Source organism: Copadichromis virginalis, linkage group LG7, assembly GCF_057382275.1.
Source record: "Copadichromis virginalis isolate Kocher_CV1m ecotype Utaka linkage group LG7, C_Virginalis_male_GT1.1, whole genome shotgun sequence".
Classification (NCBI taxonomy): domain Eukaryota; kingdom Metazoa; phylum Chordata; class Actinopteri; order Cichliformes; family Cichlidae; genus Copadichromis; species Copadichromis virginalis.
In genome coordinates this window covers 67,505,186-67,527,318 of record NC_140624.1, presented here as the reverse complement: position 1 = coordinate 67,527,318, position 22,133 = coordinate 67,505,186, and the positions used below count along the sequence as shown (strand labels likewise).

At 40.9% G+C, this 22,133-nt stretch overlaps 1 protein-coding gene across 1 annotated transcript in view; it reads left to right on the top strand.

Moving 5' to 3' along the window:
• The first annotated feature begins 1,688 nt into the window (after window positions 1-1,688).
• Window positions 1,689-22,133, top strand: part of plcg2 (phospholipase C, gamma 2) — a 45,607-nt gene continuing 25,162 nt past the window's right edge. Inside the window, exons 1-9 of the mRNA XM_085464900.1 lie at window positions 1,689-1,862; window positions 16,298-16,489; window positions 17,664-17,813; window positions 18,139-18,232; window positions 19,122-19,169; window positions 19,958-20,042; window positions 20,162-20,242; window positions 20,336-20,379; window positions 20,480-20,552. Of these exons, the coding sequence (XP_085321026.1) occupies window positions 16,306-16,489; window positions 17,664-17,813; window positions 18,139-18,232; window positions 19,122-19,169; window positions 19,958-20,042; window positions 20,162-20,242; window positions 20,336-20,379; window positions 20,480-20,552 (759 nt within the window). The 5' untranslated portion in view covers window positions 1,689-1,862; window positions 16,298-16,305. The remainder of the gene's footprint in view (window positions 1,863-16,297; window positions 16,490-17,663; window positions 17,814-18,138; window positions 18,233-19,121; window positions 19,170-19,957; window positions 20,043-20,161; window positions 20,243-20,335; window positions 20,380-20,479; window positions 20,553-22,133) is intronic.

The following is a 22,133-nucleotide window of genomic DNA, read 5'->3' as shown; positions in this document are numbered from 1 at the left end:
TAACTGGAGCCTCGTCGTCTCGTCTCTCTATATACTGGACTGTAGCGGAGATGACAATAAAGTTTACTTTGACTTCAGCAGCAAGCAGGCGCACTGAGGGCTCTCACGCTCACTTTTTGTGTATAGAGTTTCAAAAAAACATTGGTGCAAATTATAAGTCTGTATCATGATGTCTGGTGTTTTCGTGTTTGTTGGTTTGTTTTTATTTTGTTTTATTTTGCGAGTTGGTTATTAGATGCTGCTCCAGCCGGTCAGAGAATCCCCCGCCGCCCCGCCCTCTCCTCTCTGCGCTGCAAGCAGCAGGCGCACCTCGCAAACGGGAGGGCGCCCTTACTCCCAGCAAAAGGGCGATAGAAAACTGTTAGGATGCCTGGGTCGTTGACCCAGGGTTTTTGAGTTTATTATATTATTTATCATTTCTAGTCTTTGGTTTCTTTGAGTTCTGTCTTATGGTTTATGTCTCTGTCTTCTCTAGTTGCTCTGTCTCCCCTGTCAGCTGTATCCCCTTGTCTAGTTGGCGTCTCTGTGTATCCTTAGTTGCTATAACCCCGTGTCCAGTCAGTGTCTGTCTGCCCTGGTCCCATGCCTCTGTTCCCTCTGTTGCAGTGCCTGCATGAGAGTCTGTGTCTTTAGCTCAGTCTGTGTTATGTTTCCTGTTTTACTTTGAAAGTCTGTGTCTCATGTAAATGCGTCTGGTTTTGCTCCCCTTGTCTCGTTAGGCCTGATTTGCCCCAGCTGTGTTTCCCTCCTGTTACCCATTCCCTGATTGCTCCCTCTGTGTATTTAAGCCCTGTGTTTCTTTGTGTCTGGTTGGTGATCTACCGTCATCTTGCTGTGTAAGTTTATTTTGGCGTCTCGGTTTTTGTTACTGTTTGAGTTTAGCATTAAAGCTGTTTTGAAGTACACTCTTGCCTCTGAGCGTCTGCGCTTTGGGTCCTCCTTACCACCACTCCTGTCTGCACACAGCCCTAACCTGACAAAAACTGATCGGTGCCAATGCCATTCCCAATATGCACTGGCTGACGTCGGGGCAGCACAAGTACGAGCATTTTTTTTTTTTGCTGATGCCCGTGATGCCGACCCCCACCACGATGCCACCCTGGGCAACCGCCCGTGTCGCCTAAAAACCACTACTGCCCGTAGTACAGAGTAGACAAAATCATTTTGTCTGGAATTAAAGTTCAATCCCCAATAAGTGTATCCAGACAATTGAAATCTGATGCTAATTTTTTAAAACAAAGGCTTGCTAGGTGCCTTCCTGCCGTTACGCCCTGGTAATCCCAGCGCAGTAATTTTCTTCCCATTATTATTCCCATAAATCTGTGAATTTTTAAACAGTTTCCACTTTGTTTGTTTTTGTATTTATTCTGATATAATTAATCCCCCCCCCCCCCCGCGCATCCCCCTGTTGTGCCACCCGTTAATAAAAAACCTGGAAACGCCCCTGTTAGTTGACACTCGTAGGTCAAACAGCTGTGTGCGTGTTTACATGAGCGCGTGAGACTGTGAGAAGACTCCAACACACAGAGAAACGTGTTATAAACGACCTTTTACGACTTTTATGTGAAAACACAAGCCTGAGCATCAGAAGCGCTCATCCTGCAGCTCACTGCCCTCTCGTACTTTGCATAGATACCGTCCTTGCTTCCGGACTTTTTTATAACTTGCGGGCTATAATGCAAGTTAACTTTTACTTCCTTGTACACACACGCGGATAGAGGAACTGGCCGTTTTGCGGGTGGCCTTTTTGTCAGCGCTCTACATCCTCTCCTGTTTCACTTCAAAACTCTCAAATCATGATTAGATAGAAAACAAACGAGCGGCGACTTTGGGAGCTGTAAGGAATCGATTTCACTCACAAGGTAAGCCGGACACTTTACTTTTCTTTATTTTTTTTCCTTCTTTTCTGTTTTTGGTGTCAGTTTTCTAGCGACCGCGGTGTGACACAGTTCAGCTGGCTGAGGGGAAATCCGCTTTTTGCTGGCGGCAGCTGCAGCAGTGTGTGCGGGGCTGCAGAGGATGTGTCTGACCAGGCGGCTCAGCGTGGAGGCAACTCCGTGTCAGAGCGGGACCGGTACCTCCGAAAGCCTTCACGCACGGCGCACTTTACATTTCTTCTATGGGGAACTAGTTTTGAGGTGAACCGTTGGGTCCACGTGGAAGAGTTTCACCCATATTTAATTCCAATACTTCAAACTTCACTGTGTTGGTCAGGATAATAGACACGGGGCCCTCTGCGGCTTTAGTGTGGGGCTTTGTGTAGCTGTTGTGCCATTTTATTGTAGTTTTGCGCCACTTTTGTGAGACTTGTTCTATTCCATAAAAGTCGTTTTTGTGTGATATTGCATTTCCTTGTTGTTGCTTCTTCTCCTGCCTTGTTTGGGGTTATTTGTGTGCTTTTTGTCTTTGTTGGTCGTTTTACGTCAGTTTCACTGCTGGAAGGTTAGTTATTGAATATTAAGAGGTCGCAGATTAGTTGCTCTGCTAAAAATGTCTTGCATGAATAACTGTAATGAGATGATCTCATAATGTGGTTGTATTTTTAGGCAATTTTAAGTGATCTGTGCAGAAGACCTGATTTAAATCAGGGTGTGCACGTTATTTTAGTTCATGCCTCTTTCTCAAGTGTGCCAGACCATTAAAATCACAGCACCATAACCCGTAATGTCAGTATCTTTAAGTAAAGCACATTATGAGAACAATACGTCCTTAAAAAACTGTCAAATAACTAAAATATTGTTTTGGTTTTTTTTCCTCCTCAAGTTAGCAATCCATCTTTAAAACAGGAGTAATAGCGTCTATGTTTCCCACATTCAGTGACTCTGCTGTCTTTGGATCTCAGTGGAAAGGCACAAAGCTTTACATCTTCACCATTCAAACAACTAATTCACAATTCAGGTCTTTTCATGCCTGTGTGGCAATACTGGCATCACCACACCAGGAGCAGTGTGCTTTTTCTTTTCTGAAAAGGTCTTTGGCACAGGATTGTGTTTTCTGCATTAGATGTTTCCTCAGCAGCACGTTCACTGCTGCTAAACAAGTTTTATTCTATTTAGGGCCGATTTCTGATTTTAAATGGAAAAAAAAAATGTTGAATTTCCAGCTGTGCAAGGCACTCGTGTCAGACAACATGGCCCCTGCTTGGTGTGGTTGGCTGATCACAGGCATGGGCGACTGAACTTGCTAAGAGCATCACTGAGGCGGTGCAAATTCAAACCAGAGAACTGTTCAGAATCAGTGCTCAGACTTTTACTGGCAAACCTGTGGGGTCTGTAGATGCAGAGGGAGCTCCTTACAAAGACTGTTTTGGAGATCTTTGGCTACGTGGAGTGAAGGATTACAGGAATTCAACCAGCACGCAAGCTGCGGGAAATACTTGCACACACTCTTCCAAAAAGCCAGCGCAGCATTGCCTTCGTTAAACGCTGATTGGCTGTAAAGGTTAAACAGGAAAGGGAACGACCATAGAAGACTTTACCACAATGATAAAAAAGCACAAAAAACAACAAAGATCAAAGAGGCATGGTTAGAAGCAGAGACGGTGGACAGTTTCCACTGTTTTCAGTTTCACAACACCACCAAGGTCTCTGTATGTCGTGACATTTATCTTCTCTGTGGCAGGGATGAAGCTGAAGGACCAACAAGTGCACAGCACGAACACGAGTTTCTCACGTTAGTAGCTGTCCCTCAGATCTGTATCTCTGCCCCTTTGTCCACAGCGACAAGATGTAGACGTATTTCTGTAAATCCCAGTTGTGCTGGGACCATTTTACCCCTGATGGTGTTGCACTCAAATGTCCATCTTGTCCAGAGTTATGTGAATAAAGGCTTTCCTGCATGGGAAAAGATAAAAAACAAACACAATAAACCCCAGAATGTGAGTTCTACTGCACATTTTCAGCTCATCACAGATGCCGTCCACCTGTCCAAAACTCACAAGAATCGTTATTTGTCCTACAATATGGGTCAGAATTGAATCAAGTTTGCATTCAGTGTTCATGTAATGGGTCTAACACGAGGTCACCGGTTTGTCTCTGTCATTCTCTCTCACCAAACCTAAAGAACGCATCACTCTCTGTTTGTGCTTCACACACGGATCGTGAGCCAGATGAGCAGCGACATCTAGATTCCCCTTTATGATCACCAACGTTTGTATGAGGAGTTGTAATTTAAGGATTTTCTGAGCAACTGAAGTTTTCTTCCATTCTGTTGACTGCAGAGGTGAAGTATATCACAGACAAATTTGTCACATTTATTCAGGAATCTCTAAACATAATTTTCTCTTCAGTTTGCATCTTGATCATCATCTTGTGTCTCAAATTGTTTCTCAATTTCCTGGTTCCTTTTCTTCCTCTTTGCATTGCTTTTGATCAGTTTGAGTTCACACTGTGTCTGTTTTGTTTTTGGTTGTTGTGTATTGCTTTAATTATTGTGTCCATCTACGGTCATTCTTTGGCTCTTTGAGGGTCATTTTGCATCTGTTTCTTTTTGTGTATCATTTGTCATTTTGTGTCTCTTGCTTTTGTGGTTTGAAGTCCTTTTTGCCACACTGTGTCACCTTTTGCCCTTTTTGTATTTCGTTTGGGTCTTTTTGCCTCCTAATGATTTTGTCTGTCCTGTGTCTCTGCAGTTTTGCTTCTTTTGTCTTTTTTGTCATATTAGTCTATTTCTTCCTCATTTCGTGTCTCTCTTTTGGGTCCTTATGTGCAGAGTTGCTATGTATTTTATGCTATTTGTTCATTGTGCATGCGTTGTGGTCATTTTTGAGTCTTTTGTCTTTCATTCTTCTTGCTCATAGCGCGCCTATTTTTGTATAAATATAGTATAAATATCCAGATGGAGACACAAATCATCTTCTATGAGAGGCAAATGACTTCAACAAGACATGAACAAATTCTAAAGAAATTCAAGGACTGAAAATAAGATTTCTGTTTGGGTTGCCATGAGAAACAATGAGACACCAAATTACCAGAAAAAGACTCAAATGGACCATAAATAGCTGCACGTTGCCTTCATTCAGCAGACGTGTGTCCTACAGCTCGTAGTCTCATAACCTTCCTTGTCCTTTTCATTTCACTGAAAAACCAATGCAACGACGTAGCTGTAGCTCTGTGGAGCGCTAACACAGCCGTCTGTGAAAGTAAAGCACCTGCAGAGACGTTAAAACTAAACGACAGACCCCAGAGTCACCGTATCTGTATCGCTGCTTCTTTTAAGGGCAGATATGCGGAGAACATTTTCATGCACGTCCTCTTGATCGTATTGATGGGGCTAACGGGTCTAGCCTGTTCTCTTGTTCCTTTTTTCTCACAGCCTTTGGCCGTAGATGTCTGTTGAAGTTGAATGAATACATTGTTGGCTGGCAGGAGGGAGATGGCGAAATGCAAACAAACACCAACAGTAATGTTCGCGTCCACCTCGTGGATCTAAACTCACTGTTGATGTTCACAGAAACACGCTGCTCCAGCTGCTAATAATCATTTTACTTCACTATGGCAGTGTTTGCTTAAATGGTTAATATTGATCCTTATTATTCACTGACACCGTCCTGTGAACTGTGTGCGTGTAAGTGTGTGCAATCGGTTTGTAAATACTGCAGCAAGTAATTAACTGGAATATTTAGTTTTTTTGATATTCCAAATAATTTCCCAAATATGTGATGAGCAGTAAAACAGCCGCCTTGAGTCAGTACTTACAACATAATGTAAAGTGTTTCATCAGGTTAACTGGAAAGTTTAAGCAGACTGACTAATCTCAGTGTTGTAGCTAAATTTGTCAAAAAGTAAACTTTTTGCTGTTTGAAAAGTTCAAATCTGTGTGGCAGCCGTAGGAAATGGCTCTGCAAAAGATTTCTGCAAGAAAAATAGAATTTTTAACGCTTACCATTTGTTCTCTGCGTGAGCAGAGAGGCCAGGCTTCAGTCCCCCGGTCTGCCCCGATTACCCACGCCGACGACGTCCTGTCCTTGAAAGTGTTCGCACGTGTGCGTGCAAGTCCATGAAATGTTTTGAATGACTTCTGATAAAATTTGGCTTCCATCCATGGAGATCTTCACGGCCCGCTCAACGATTTATTGGTGGAAAATTTACAAAAAGCCTTTTAAATTAGAAACTATGATCCTTACAAGATCAAAACTGCGTGGACAGAGCAACATGTAGGAAGCACCATAAAAAGATTTAACATAGCATGTCATATTTGACCTTTGACCTCTTCTTCAAGGTTAAAAGAATGATCTAAAAGTGATAATAATGCTGTTTGGAGCTCTTTAATATGGAGATACGTTTTCAGATCGACATACGTGTTAGCATGGGATACTTACTGAGTACAGCTGATTAATTTATTATTGTGACTTTGTTATCCACCTTACAGTAACAGGTTATTACTGTTCAAATATATAACAATTTAAATACATGTGAAATATTACTGAAAAAGTTCCTTTTTTTTAGTTTTAGAAAAGAAAAATACACTTTTTAATTTTTAATATTAAAATGTAATTCAATAAGGTAAATAACTGTTCAAACTGCACTACAAACTCGTTAAGGACGTTAATGTAGAAAAAAGCCCCCAAAATGAACAAACTGTAAATAATTTGTTAAATCTCGTATCAGCTGGTAGCGTGATGTCACATATTTATTATCATTTATGCAGATGTTTGCAAAAAGAAAAGAGCAAAGTAACATTCTGCATATTTGGTGGGTTTTTTTTCTTTTCTTTTTTAAATGCATTTTAAAACTGTTTGATCCAAAGTTCATATATGTGTAATTGTTAAAGAAGCAATGAGCTAAAAGAGGCTAAACCACAGGTGTCCAACTCCAGGCCTCGAGGGTTTTAGATGTGTCCTTGATCCATCACAGCTGATTTAAATGGTTAAATTGCCTCCTCAACATGTCCTGAAGTTCTCCAGAAGTCTGCTAATGAACTGATCATTTGATTCAGGTGTGTTGAAACAGGGTGAGATCTAAAGCCTGCAGGACACCGGCCCTCGAGGCCTGGAGTTCGACAGCCCTAAACAATTTAGCAACTGTGTGAGGAGATAAATAATAATAATATCAAATCTCTTTCATGTGTTTATCGTAAAGCTTCAACAGTTAAACTTATTTGAATAAATGAGTCGAAATTAAGTTTTTTTGTTTTTGCCGCTTCAGCTCTTTAAAATCAGGTTTCATATATATTGCTGCAGTGAAGCGAATGCCATTAGATCTGCACTGTTAGTCCTCAGACTAAACAAGCTGAAGATGTCAGTTTGTTCTACTCTTTTCTTAAAAAGATGCGTAGCTAAAGTTGTTTTCATTACTGTTTAAATGGGGTTTTTGTTTCTCTGGTGCTTTTCATTCATATTTGGGTTGCATGTAAACAGACTCATTATTCTAACTTTCTTTTATGGCACAAGTGAGTGGATTAAAGTGAGCCACAGACTCAGTAATGCAGCCAAATTATGAATGCATCACCTCTGCGTAGGCCTGTGGGGTTTTGAGGAAGATGTGAGATAACGTTGTTCTATACTGCAGAAATGATTTGACTTGTGATAAATACCCAAATATTAAGACAATAGCCATACAGTTCACGTTGGGGATAATTCAATCCAGTAAAAACGCCGAGTGTAGAGCTTAGAAAGACCGACGGACACGGACATCTGTCCTCCTTCCTCTGCTGCTGCGGCGCATTCACTGCCTGCAGGTGTTGCTGCTAGAAAGTGAGAGGAGGCATTTCTCAGCCTGCAGCCAAGTTAAAAAAAAACTGCTAGATTTGAGAGTGTGGCACATTAAGCAACCAGCTGTTCTATATACATACATACATACGGCTCAGCGTTAGCTCGGTCAGAACAAAACTGCACTCTAACTACGAGCAGAAAAACACCAAATAAGAAAATAGACTGAAGCTTTTTTAGATTCTAAATGACACTTCTGAAGCGAAACGTTGCACAGGCAAAAATGAAACTGTTACAGAGACAACAATCCTTTTGTGGAGTACAAGAAAAAAGCATAAAGGAAGTTTGACGTCTGTATGATTTAAAGAGCTGTAGCGCGTGTTGCACCTCACCCAGCACCTCAGGCTGATGTGTCATCTTCAAGGTGCAAATCTTCATGCTCTTTCTGTAACATGCATCTCTGTATATCTGCTGTTAATCACCCGTAAATGATTCTTTTGTTCCACAGCATCTTAAACAAGTTGCTTTAGACTTTAGCTGGTACCTCACTGCAAATATTGATATTAACCAACACGTCTTTGCTGAGGATGAGCTGGATCCTTCAGCCTCTTCAGTGCACGTGCTGAACTCAGCAACTTGCTGAGTTGCTGAGGCCACAGTGGCCTAGTTTACAGACAACCACAGACTGTATATAAAAGATGGGCACAGCGACACAAAGCCACATATAGGTTTTGGGACATGGCGGTTGCTGTTCTGGCTGCTGCTCTGTTACTTTTTGGAGCCAGAAGCTGCACTCGTAAACTGCACGAAGGACACATACATGATTTGTTGTTTTTGTAGTTTTGCCTCTTCGCGCCACCGCAGTGGATTTTAAATCAAACAATCGATATGTGATGAAAGTGTAGACGCTCAGCTTTAAGTCTTAAATACAAGGGCTCATTAACTGGCCACTCATTTTCAGAGGCTTAAAAGTAAATTACTAACATCATTTTCAATTTAAAAATGGATGAAAATCATTAGCAGTTCATAACTGAGCCCGTGGACATCCCTACATGCCGTTTCCCCCCCGAGATGCTCTGCCAGGCTTTTGCTGTGGCTGACTTCTCTTGCTTCATCTGTTGCACAGGTTGCTTTCGGCTCATTGTCCATCTGAACTTTGAAGTCTGTCCACACGGTTTTGCAGCATTTGTGTGAATCTGAGCAGAGTGCAGTCCTGTCCACAGTTCATCATGAGCAGTCACATCATCAGTAAACACCAGTAACACGGCCTCCATGACCTGTTCGTTACCTACTTCATACTTTTGTCATGTCGTTATGTCGGTAAAAACAGGTTAACCTCGGTTTAGTTAGTTCAAAGAGGCTTGTTTGGATGTTTAATCTGCTTCTTTTAAAGCCTGGGCATCTCTTGATGACAGCGATACTCCTTCCTCCTCATGAGTGTTCCTGACTTGGTTAGATGTTGTGAAATAGTTTTTCCTTAACCATGGAAATAATCCTGTCATCCACTTTAGTTTAGTCTTTGGTCTTTCAGTCTGTCGGTGCATTCCTTCTGTTTATGAATGAATCCGATTGTTTATATGGTCAGTTTCTGATATCTTTCTAACCGGTTTATTTTTGGTATTTCAGCCTGATGGCCTCCCTCACATGTACTTATATTGTTTTCAGCTCAAAATTACAGTTAAATGCGATAAAGAAGAGAAAGTCTGACTCTATTGTTGCATTATAGCTTTTTTAAATTTAAATCTTTTCTATAGAGATTTCTGAAACAGGTATAAATTCTATAAAAAGGTGGGGACCTTAACCCAGCGGTTCCCAACCTCCAGGCCATGGACCGGTACCGGGCCGCGAGAGTTGAGGCTCGGGTGTGAAATGAATGGTTTTCAGGGTTTTTTTAGCGTTATTTATTCATTTATTTATTCATTTATTTATTCATTTATTTATTCATTTATTTCTTTATTTTACCATTTTTATCATTAACCTGGTTTCCCTGAGTCTTTTCCCGTGTGTTATTAATAAATCTTGGTTTTTTTGGTACCAGTACTGGTTTTATTTCTCTTTGAAAATATTGTCGGACATAAACTGGTCTGTGGCACAAAAAAGGTTGGGGACCGCTGGGTTAACCAATCCCAAACCCCACCCATGACCTGCTGACCCCATTCACAGCAGTACAATGCTTAGCTGCCTACCATCCTCTTTAGCCAATACACTGGCTATGGAAGCATGTCATACAACCCAAATATAAAAACATGCAAAGTATCCCTGTAAATAGCAGCTTTGTGTTTCTATGAATGCATTCCTTTGGCACCAAAGGTGGTTTGGCTGAAAGAAACATCACATCCTCATAAAACACAAGTCTTCCTGAAATGTTTTCCATACAGTCGTGCAGGATGTTCACCTGACTAAGGCCTCAGTTTGTGCTTAATAAGTATGAGGAAATTTGTTAATGTAAATAAGATCCTTAATAGGGACTGTCCCTCACTGGACTTCAGTAGGAAAAGCAGGGGCATAGTGCTGTAATTATGTCAGTTAATTATTCACCTTTCCTCAGAACACTGAAGAATGCTCAGTGTTTAATGTTTCAGCCGTATTCACAGGAAAGCACATCCTGGATTTTTACACATACAGACGTACTTTTAATCATATGTAAAGATAAAAATGGCATTTCTTCTTCATCTATGCTCTGTTTTGACTGTAACTCTTCACTAACATTTCTTAATGTACTGTATTCAGTGTTGTGACACACTTCACAAGAGGTAACTCAAAATTTACGCAGCTCAAAGTGAAATCTTTCATGTTGGAGGCATGTTCAGTCTCCAAGCGGTTTATTTGTTCTGTTTTTTTTCTCCTTCTCTTCACCCAACCCCTGACAAACAATTGTTACAACTACTTCTACTCAAAGAGCTCAAAAATATTAGACACATTAACAATGTTATGCTGAAGTGCATGATAGTCACAGTGTAAGGAACTTTCAAAGTGTTACGTTTTTGTGGAAAGGTTTTCACAGTCTCTGTGCAGTGCTGTGAAAAACTGAATCATCTGAGACTCTACAGGCCTCAGCTGGCAGGCTAAGTGTTAAAGTTCATGAAAGGACCATTAGAAAAGGACTGAAGTACGGCTTTCTCAGAAGGGTTGCCAGGAGGAGGAAGCCTCTACACTCTAAAGAAAAAACGACAGTCAGGTTTGCAAAGCTGCATCTGAACAAACCAGAAGACTTCTGGAAATATGTCCTTTGGACAAATAAAGCAGGATGCAGCAATGCTGCAGTGGTGGAGTCCTGACCTCAGCCTGACTGAAAGCTTCAGAGAGCTGTGAGACTGATGAAGTCATACAGAAAACAATTACTTCTTGCTGAATCATGAGGTGTAATTAGTTTTTCACAGGGCTGCATATTACAAGGTTGCTGCCTTAAAAACCTTTCTTTTACGGTGCAGTTTTAGCTCCCGAGAGAAACTTGTTAGAGCACTGTTGCATCACCTTCATTTGGGTACTTGGTCCTAGTGCACATTTACCTCACAGTGTACTGACTTCACCTCATTGCATAGTGAGTTGATAGCTTCTCCGCTACATAATAACAAGCTTGTTACGTTCCCTCAGAGTGACTTCTTTAGCTCAGAGTTAGCTGTTGCAACTTTGAGTTTTGTTACACCAGCAACAATATCCTCGAAAGGCCTCACCACCATAACTGTCTCCACCTGTGTGTCTCCAACCGTTTCAGTAGCGTACAGCTGCATGTCCCATCCTCTGCAGTGAGAGTAAGACAGAAAATCCCCCCGTGTCATAAATTTGCTTTATTTCCTTCGTGAAAACAAAAATAAGAGAAAAACTTTGTGATATTTTTAGAGGAATTATTTCTTTTAGGTGATTAACATCATTAACTAACATCATTCACTTGGCATTTGTCAGCATCATCAGTGAAAGTTGTGGCAACAGTGGAGATGTTACTGCACCATCCTGGTAGGTGTTTGCTGGATCTTTGTAACATCTGTGTAACAGCCAGTGTTACCTATAGGTTGCAGTTAGCTGCAGTACCAGCAGAGGGAGATATTTTATTTTAAGCCGATATGAAAATAATGAGTTTAAACAGACTTTACTAACACATGTAAATGCATATTAGCCACCTAGCTTAATCGTTCCTGGCATGTATTTCATACCTTCCTTGTTCACTAGCGATTTCTTGGCTTTAAATGTATCATCTCCCCCTGCAGGTGGGCTGCTTGGACCGGCGTGTCTGTTACGTGCTTTCCTGTGAAATTAGGTTGCTTGGAGACATTGTTTGGCCTGACAATAACAACAACAAAAAAGAATAACAAACAAAAGCTTTCAAGCTTGTCTAAGTTTGCACTGTGTCATGCACACCAACAAACCTCATGCTTCTCATACTGACCACACCCTCCCAGTTTGGTGATTTCTCTGATGTGTCAGTGATGCTGCCTGCAGCCCAGGCATGCAAACTCTAATTGTAGTTTGCTTCTTAAATGGAAATGTCATTTTAAAGCTTTTGAGGGTAATGGTACGTAGATGTTGTCTGTCCGTCTGCAGGCGTCTTGAGTTAAAACTGAAAGACGTAACCTTGGTATGCAGGACTGAGATAATTGTGATTAAAAATTGAATCAAATTGAAAGCTAACAGATTTTGGACAGTTTATAGACTGTATTTTTAAGATGGCACAGCATCTTCACACAGTGATTTCTGGAGGCTTGGGGTTTACACTTTGACCTTCTTTTTTTTGAGTTAGAAGTAGACACTAGATGAGTGTAATGGCGTACAGGTGCAACACACAGGTACACATATGCCTGCTAGTCGAGTTTCAGGAGTGGAATTAGCGGCGCGCTAGCTGCTACAGCTGCCTGGACCAGCACACATGCCACTCAAAGCAGCTTCTCCCTAACTTAACACAGTTGTTAGGAAGGGGGAAATGTTCGGCAGAGGTCAGTTTTTTATACTAGTCTGCAAACATGCATATTTGTGCTGCAAGTCCAAGCATTTAACTGTGGGGATCTGTGGCCGACTCACTTTGGAGTCAGCCTCAAGAGGCAGCTAGAGAAACTGCAGCTTTTTGCACTTTGCGACATGAGTGCTTATGTAATAATGTACATGGGTTGAAATGTCAACACACTGACCGGAGTTGCAGCATGTGTGATCTCAACTTCCACTTCCTTTTGTATTCTGCTGCCTTTCTGTTAGCACACCCCGCAAATGAGATGAAGATATGAAAAAGCAAAAATAGAAATGGTGCCAGATGTGGAGTTTGGACGTGGACCCACTCGTCAGAAAAGACGTGGGTGAGGTCAGCTTCCCATTTCAGGCTAAAGTAGAATCCAGATATAGTGAAAGAATTAACGTGTCGTCACACGGCTCAGAACATGGACATTTCTGTGCAGTGACCTGGATTCAAGTGAAACCATAAAGTCTGAAAACTGGGATGAGATGTAAATGAGTGATTTCTGTTGTTTGTCGTCAGCACCGTGTCAGCCAGAAGGGTCTGAAGCGACATGTGGCTATCGCAAGTCTCCCAAAGCAGCCAGATGACTGTAAGACACGCAGAACTACCACAAACCACACGGTCATGTTGCTATAGTCGTTTTGCTTCACCGGCTATGTATCATGCAGATATTTTGCATCTCCTAGTAGTTGTTTTGTGACTCTCACTGGTTGTGTTATATCTGTTTATGGCCAATTTGCATCTCTTCCTATCTTTGTGGTCATTTTGCATCTCCCAACCTGAATAAGAAGTAAAAGTTCACACTATATGGCTCGTTGTCCTGGGCAGTAATCCACACGTGCATTTATTCACTGTTTTCAGATCAAGTATGTGCATTTATTATTTTTTCTTAATCGTATGTGTTAGTAAAAAGCATCATACATTTCTTGTCTGAAGAAGGGACACATCAGTAGGGATTCTGAATAGACTCTAAATATCTGTTTCGCCTCCTTGTGAAACCGTTGTGTAGTTCAAAACTATTTTTAGGCTCTTGTGTTGTGTCATTGAGGGTCTTTATTTCCTATCAAGTATTCTCATTACCTGCAGATCTGCTGTGTTTTCCTTGCACCCCCTTCATGCCACTCCTAAACCGAGGGGTTCCACAGAGTTCAATCCTGGGTCCATTATTATTGTCTTTACATTAAATGATACCTGCTAAAGACTAATCTTTTAATTGCATTTATTATCACTTTGAAAAACACTTACTTACAATAAGTTCATTTACAGAAATGGCTCACACAAAATTGTACTGTATGAACCTGTTAAAGGAATACAGAAGAGTAAAAACAAAGGAAACAATAAATGTCTTTAAAAACGATTTAATGAAACAGAACTGGGATGAAGTGTTCAGAAACAGGATGCGAATGGTGCTTATGATGAATTGCTTAGAATATTTACATTATTGTATAATACAAACTGTCCAATAAAGCAATATAGTAGAAAACATGAATATACGGACTGTCCACGGATAACAAAAGGTCTGCAAAAGAAGGAAAAATGCACTATACAGAGATTTCTTAAGAAAGAGAACCAAAGATACTGAAATTAGATATGAAAGATATAAAAATAAGTTAATGAATATACTTAAATATAGTAAGAAGGAATTGGGTAATAATAGAAATAATATTAAAAGATCATGGGAAATACTGAACAGTGTTATAAAACATGGGGCTGGACTAAACAACCATCCCACGTATTTCAGTGTTTCAATGAATATGAAGAATATAATATGGATGTTGTAGCAAACAGCTTTAATCATTTCTTTGTAACTGCTGAAGCAAATTTAGCAAGAACGATCACTGATCCTGGGACAGCAGAGGATAGACAGAAATCCTTATTCAATATTTCTCACAGCTGCCGATGAAAATAAAGTTTTTTAAATTGTCAAAAAATGTGAAAATCAGAAATCCTTGGATTGTAATGATACTGATATTCTTTGAGGGTATTTTAAAACCATTTACTTACATTTCAAACTAGTCGATTTTCAGAACGAATGAAAATAAAAAGTTATAGCTCGGGCAACAAACACCGATTCACAAACTACAGGCCTGCCTCTTTACCTCAGTTCTCAAAAATACTTGAAAAACTGTTTAACAACCGACTGGAAAATGTATAGATAAACTACTCACCGAGAGTGGGTACGGCTTCAGATGAAGAAGATCAACATCATCGGCACTATTAGATCCAACAGAATACATCACAAATTCCACAGACAAAAATCAATATGTGGCCGGGTTGTTCATAATCTTGAGAAAAACATTTGACCCTATAGATTAGGATATATTAATAAGAAAACTGGAACTTTATGGTGCCAGAGGCGTCGTTTTAAACTGTGTTCTGAATTATATAAGAGACAGGAAGCAGTTTGTGAAATGAAAGGGTTATTGCTCTTTATGTATGGGCATTGCTTGTGGTGTACCCCAGGGCTCAGTTTTGGGCCCATAATTCTTTAACTTATACATCAATGACACCTTTAAAGTGTTCAAAGTATTACAAATGTCACTCTTTGCTGATGATACAAACATTTCCTGCTCTGGTGATGATCTGGGACAACTAACCAAATAAATGAAGTTCTTTACAAAAACACATTGTCATTAAATTTGAATAAAACTAAACTGTGTTATTTGGTAATAGCAGTTTAAGTACAAATGTTAACATTCAAATGAATGAAGTTGATACTGAGTGAAAATACATTTCTTGAGGTAATAATAGATGAAAAACTTAACTGGAGAGAATAAGATATGATATATAACATATAATCATTCCAAAGTATCAAGAAGCATTGCAGTACTAGTAATACTATTGCAATGCTAGTTGCATTACTAGCATTGCAATACTAATCCAGTCCAATGCTGCTAGTATTAGACTGGACTTCATATTTTCCACTGTTCACTGGTTTCACCTTACGTAAGCTATTGTGCAGAGGTCTGGGGCAATAACTAAAAAACAACATTGCATTCACTGTTTACTCTTTTTACAGTTCAAATCATCCACACTGCAGGTTACAGGTTATATACACACTCACTACTTTCTCACTGTTCTTTTTGAGAGAAGGAAGTTATAACTTAAGGTGTTTTTGTAACTTCAAGCTGTGACTGTGTGATACCGGGAACAGTCTTTGTGTTTCTGTGCGTGCAGTGAAGCTGTGGACCAGTCCGAGTGTGGAGTTGAGGCAACGTCCAAACATAAAGCAGTTTAAAAAGAGTTATAAAGAAAGAAAAATGCTGAAATTCAGTGAATATCTCTGTTTAGCTTATGCTTACTGTATTATGCAATTAACTTTAAAAAGTGGAGGTATTGGACGGTGGGAGGAAGCCGGAGTACCCGGAGGGAACCCACTCATCATCGTATTTCGTAACTTAAATAAAGGCAGGATTGATTGAGTGATGCCTTCTGGAGTAAAGGATGATTTATGGAGCAGGAGGAGAGGTTTGTTTCTCGGTGAGTTTGTGGGAAAAACATACGCTCTGCTTTAAAGGCTATTGCAGGATTCATAAATGTGTCACAACAGGGAGGATTTTACTCTAGTATGCACCAGCTGCAAGGTGCCTGTGATGACTGATGGGTTAGTTGTTGTTTAAAATAGTCTCAGCCAGCAAAAACTCATGTTTCCACGTTTTCCTAATTATTCAAAAGTCACGCTTCGGCTTTCTCCCACCCTGTGTCAGCTGCAGAGATGGCTCGTTTGGGGCAGCAGGGCGAGATGACTGAGTACAGGAAGATCGTGATCAAGCGGGACCTGGAGATGGGCGTGGTCATGACGGTGTTTCGGCAGAAGGCAGAGCGCCTCACTGTGCAGGTCATCATGGAGACCCGTCAGGTGGCGTGGACACGTACCGCGGACAAGACCGATGGCGTCTGTAAGTATTTGAGTCTCAGTTGTACGACCTGAGGGTCCCACTGTTGTTTCCTCTGTAAGGCTTGTTGTCATACACCGTGATGCTCCAGCTCAGAATCTGTCAGGTTTGGTTCACAACTTTCAAAAATGGGTTCATCTGAAGCAGGATGTGACATGTTTTAAACCACACCATCCACACTCCTTTCTCTGTGACCTTATTTCCCGTTTCCTAGTATCTATATAGCGGATGTATGTAACCACGGTAACGTCCGCCAGTGTTTTGGGCATTTTAAAGCCACAGTGTTACCATTTTGGTCACTGCCTCATTTCTGTTTCTTTTCTGTGACCCTATGACTAATCACAACATCCCTATAAAAACAAATATCAAACCACACCTCAAAAAGCCAGGAGGCACATTAGTGTATAAGAGGTACCACAGCACATAGAACAGTACCTGTTATCTCCTGCACTTCACTGCTCATTGTGTAGTTTTGAATATCAGCTTCATGAAGCTTCAGAGATGACTGTGGCTAAAAAAGGAAGTTAACCATACATCATATACTCCAGTTTATAAAACAATGTGCATGTTTTGTCTAAATTTCTCCTTGATTGTGTGATTTCACTTTATTCTTGTATATGCATTTGGGGTATTTTAACCTTTATTTGATGGGACAGTGGAGAAAGACACAGAACATAGCCTCGAATCCTTATGGCATATGGGTCACCTGCTGAACACAGGGTGACTCCACTTTAAAAAGGAAATAAAAAACGAGTTTATCATATCTGTGCACAGAGGCCTGATATCTCATCACATGGCTCTGGGGAAAAGATGAGTTAATTATCCTGTTTGTGCGATATAATTGGTAAATGGGGTGGCTGTAACTGAGGTGGTCAGCTACTAAGTGCAAAGTTAGTGGTTCGAACCCAGTCTGCATGCCAAATATCCTTGAGCAAGATACTATGTGCACATAAGCTCCACCCCCTGTTTGTAGTAGGTTTGATAAAGGGGAGGATGAACTGAGGGGCCCAGTGTTAGTCCAAATCAAACATTTCTACTTTAGTAAAGTCTATGAATAAAGTCTAAGTTTGGAAATATGCATTAAAGGTCTCCTTCGGGAATGATGATGGTTGTATAGTTAAATCACATCCTTTAAAAACTGTAGCTGCTTTAAAGAAACACGTGTGCTGCGTTTCAGTGGACCTGTCTGAGATCCGGGAGATCCGTCCGGGAAGGAACTCCAAGGACTTTGAACGCTTCAAAGATGGGAAGGACAAGCGCGATGAGAGCACCTGCTTCACCATCTTTTACGGCTCCCAGTTTGTTCTCAGCACCCTCAGTCTGGGAGGTGAAGCTTTATGGATGTTCCATGCAGTGTTTATAACAGAATTTAGTAGCATCAGAAATATGTATCTGCTGCACAACAAACTCGTAGTTGCCAAGTGGATTTGCGTGATGTATTTGCATCTTTTCATTTCCCATGCTTGCTGTTAAGTTCTTTTGAAGCTTTTCAGTGCATAAGTGCACCTGTTGCTCCAGGAAGTGCCCAGTGCAGGCTAATTTGTTTTAGGGGTAAACGGTAGTTTTGGTGTTACCTATGTAATATAACCAAATCCACTGGTGTTTTCACGAACACATCTTTGAGTAATGAGTCTTTTTTTCTCACTGTGCAGCTGATTCTGTGGATGAGGCGCAGAAATGGCTGGTGGGACTTGAAATGCTGAGGGAGGAGACTCGGGCATCACCAACCCCGGTGCTCATAGAGAGGTAGCCGTGCACGCTGCAGTGTTTACATCACCTCAGACACTGACATTTATTCATTCTGTGAAGATGTCCTCCAACCATAGCTGCCTCGAATTTAAAGCAAAACATTACCCTAAGGTAGCGGTGTCAAACATGTGGCCTGGGGGCCAGAACTGGCCTGGAAAAGACCAGCCTGCCAGACAGCTTTGGAAAATGTAAAAGATGGCAGAAAGTTTTGGACTTTTAACTGTATTTTTATATGTTTTGCAGCTTTTCCTGCTGATAAACACCTCCCCCGAGCCATTTCATCTGACACCGAAGTATTTAAGTGACAGATAAACATTTAAATGACAGGAAAGTTCCTGTTTTTCACTGTCTACTATATAAATTGTGGTTTTAAAAAAAAAAGAAAAAATTTTTTGCAAATACAGCACATTGTGGCAGTGAGCTACCAGAAACCTTATCACGTAGAACAACTGAGAGGTGCTCCACTTCTTTATCTTATATTAAGATATTTCAGGGTTTAAATGTGCAGTCAAGCATCTTTAGAGCGACAGAATGTGAAGTTTCACATGTTCGGCCCACTTAACTTAACAAAGCGGGCTTTAAAAGTAAAAATGTGAACTGTTTGAGGTCTTTGTTTTTCCATGATCTAAACATAAACTACACTTTTATCAAGTCTTTGCTTTCAAATGTTACATTATACATACTGTTAGGATGCACCTAACAATATGAGTCATGCAAACACCTACAGACACACACAGACACCCAGCTGTGTTTCCATGACTTAACAGGACACACACACACACACACACACACACACACACACACACACACACACACACACACTTCCATAGTTATTTGTGGCTGTGCTGCTCTGATCATTGCTCTCTCTGTGTTATTGCCCCTCCAGCTGGCTGAGGAAGCAGATGTATTCTGTTAATCAGACCAAGACAAACAGGTATGCTGAATATAAAGATTACCTACTAACTGTTTAGTTTATGATACTTACTAATATTTCTTTTTTTTTTTACAAAATAAATCCAGTGGTTTTACCAGTGTGCTGCAGCCCCGATCTCTGGTCCCACCAGCACTAGCGCCTGTTTGCCTTCAGCCACCTGCTGTGTTTAATATGGATTCTTTAAAAATGAACAGAAGCTAAATATTCCAGCTGGCTATATTTAACATGTAGCTAGATGTCTCGAGCTGAAGAGTTAGTGAAGCAACAAACTGTGGAGAGAGCATGCTCAGTTGCTGCGACTCTGTGGTCCACGCCCTCCTGCATGCTCAGAGCGTGAAATGACTGAATGTCCAAACTGTTGTATGGAACACATAAACAGCACTTGACTGTGTTCATCATGTAACAGGATGAGAAATTAATTGGAACAAAGTTGAAATCACGGCAGGACATAAGTCTGGTAAACCTGTTCATGCTGATCCGACCCTTTAAAGTTTACCCATAATGCACTTAGCGATGCAAGCTTCTGTTACTCTGCAATGCGTCACAGATAGTACTACCCTGTGTTACTGATGCTGCGCCTTTCAACCCTGGAAACTTTAAAATTTCTTGTGGATGTAATCTGGATCTCAGAATAATTTCACATTGCGTACACTTGTAAAAAAATCTGTTCTATACCTGATGTTAAGTGGGCTTTTTTCTGCACACAGGACAGTGTCTGAACATGCTATAACCAGTAATAATAAATGGTTTCCAGTCTGATCACACTGGGTTTTTTGTCTCATATCCAGCATCTCCTTGAAGGAACTGAAGGCACTGCTTCCTTTGATGAACTACAAGGCGCCGAGCTCTCGCACTTTGAAAGAAAAGTTCCAGGTATTTCCACTTTGCGGATGCATTTTTAAAAACATAGTTAAACCCCCTCAGAACACAAAACAGTCGTCTGCAGCTGCTCCCGTCAGCTTGATCACAGTTTTCATGCTCTGCTTTCGCAGGAAGTGGGCTCGAAGAAGGATCGCCTGGACTTTGAGCAGTTTCATAAATTTTACAACCTTCTCATGTTTGAGCAGAATGAGGTTTGTATGAATGAATGACATCACATAATATCACCAGACACAGGTTCTTGTTTTTGTAGCCCTTTCATTCATGCTGGGTTTGTTTTTTCTCAGATTCTTGACGAGTTCAAGAAAGAATCCTGCGCCTTCATTCTGGGGTGAGATCCCGTTTCCTCTCGTGTAAATAATAGCGATCTGATGAAGGATGCTCTGACGGCATCGTGTGAATGTGTGTTCCCTCTCTCCTCCGTCCTGCAGTAACACAGACAAACCGGATGCTTCGGCCGTTCTCCTGCACGATTTCCAACGATTTCTCATCTATCAGCAACAGGTAAACAAGCTACAAGGAATAACGAGCATGTCGGACAAGCCGTGACTATATTTAGGGTGAGGATTATGCAGGAAGCAGACACGGAGCAAACCTGGCACTCGAGGAATCCTGAGTAGAATTTGGAAACTTTGAAGGTGGAAAAGAGCCAAACAGATTAAATATAACCAATCATCAGTGTTGGGTAAGTTACTTTAAAATAGTAACTTAGTTACATTACTAGTTACTTCTCTCAAAAGTAACTCAGTTACTTCAAGTTACTCGTTACTTTCAAAGTAACTAGTTACTAGGCAAAGTAACTTTGGTTTTACTCAGAATTCTCTTGTTAATGTGTTGCTTCCATAACTTTGCAGTCTTCTAGCTTGCTTACTTGCCACAGTGCACTGTGCCACCTACCAATAGAAAGGAAAAAATAATGTGCACATTTCCACGAGAGAAATCCCACGCCTGGACCGTCATTGACTGCTGCCATGATTCTAGCCTACGTCACAGCGTCATGTGCGCCTTTTACATCCAACACAAAAACTGCAGTCGTGGTGTTTTCGATTGTACTCAGAACTCAGAAATTCTGCCTTCTGAATAGGAAGATGTAGGTAACACCAGACTGCAGATGAGCTGCTTACAGGGCTGGACTGGGACAGAAAATTGGCCCGGGCATTTTTACTAGAGACCGGCCCACCATTATAGTAAAAATCATAAAGCCTTTGAATGATAATAAACACTGTTGTGACAGTGATGTTCACTGTTTTGATGGTATATATGCATCAATCTATCAATCGTTTGTTGTAAGATTCAGATAATTATTTTTAAAAGCTAGGCATTTTAAATGAGAATAAGAAAGAAAAGTATTTCTTTGTGCCCCCCTTTCCCTGTTAATGCCCTACATGGACCCCTGGCAACACTTTGCTAGATCCGCCCCTGCACAGTTACCAGCTGTCAGCTACCTAAAAAAGGATCCTGGTGTTATTTGTCTCTCAGAAACAGTTCATAACTTTCCTTCAACTCATTCATGTGACCTAAAAGGTAAACCTGTTTCTCAATAGCTGATCAAGCTTAAACGTGCTGCTGTTGTTTAGCGCGACTGGTTTCCTCTTTCGGCGCAAAGTGGGCAATAAACAAACAAGAGAGCCGATCAGCTGATCATTGATCAGTTTCATGATTGAAGTAGAAACAGGAGAGAGAGAGGGTGAGAGGATGAGAGAAGAAGAGGCAGCTGTGCAGCGTAAACACAGAATAACTCCAGCTTTGTGCCTTTTTCATTGTAGCTGAATTACGGGACAAACTGTTCCTTTTCACCTCAATAAGAAACGCGTAATATTTTCTCTGAATACCAGACGGGACGGTTGGCAACTCTAATAACTTATGAACAAAATAAAGTTCAACAACATTAACTTCATAGCACCCACCCAGCTGTGTAGAAACTCCGTCATGCTAGCTAGCACGCAGTACGGAAAAAGTCAGAATAACAAAAATAAACTCCACCTAAACTTGGTTTATATCTGACCCAGAGAGACTGCAGGTCATAACTTCTTACCTGAAGTTCAGTTCACACTCGGACCGGCGGCCGCCTCGGGTCTCTCCTCC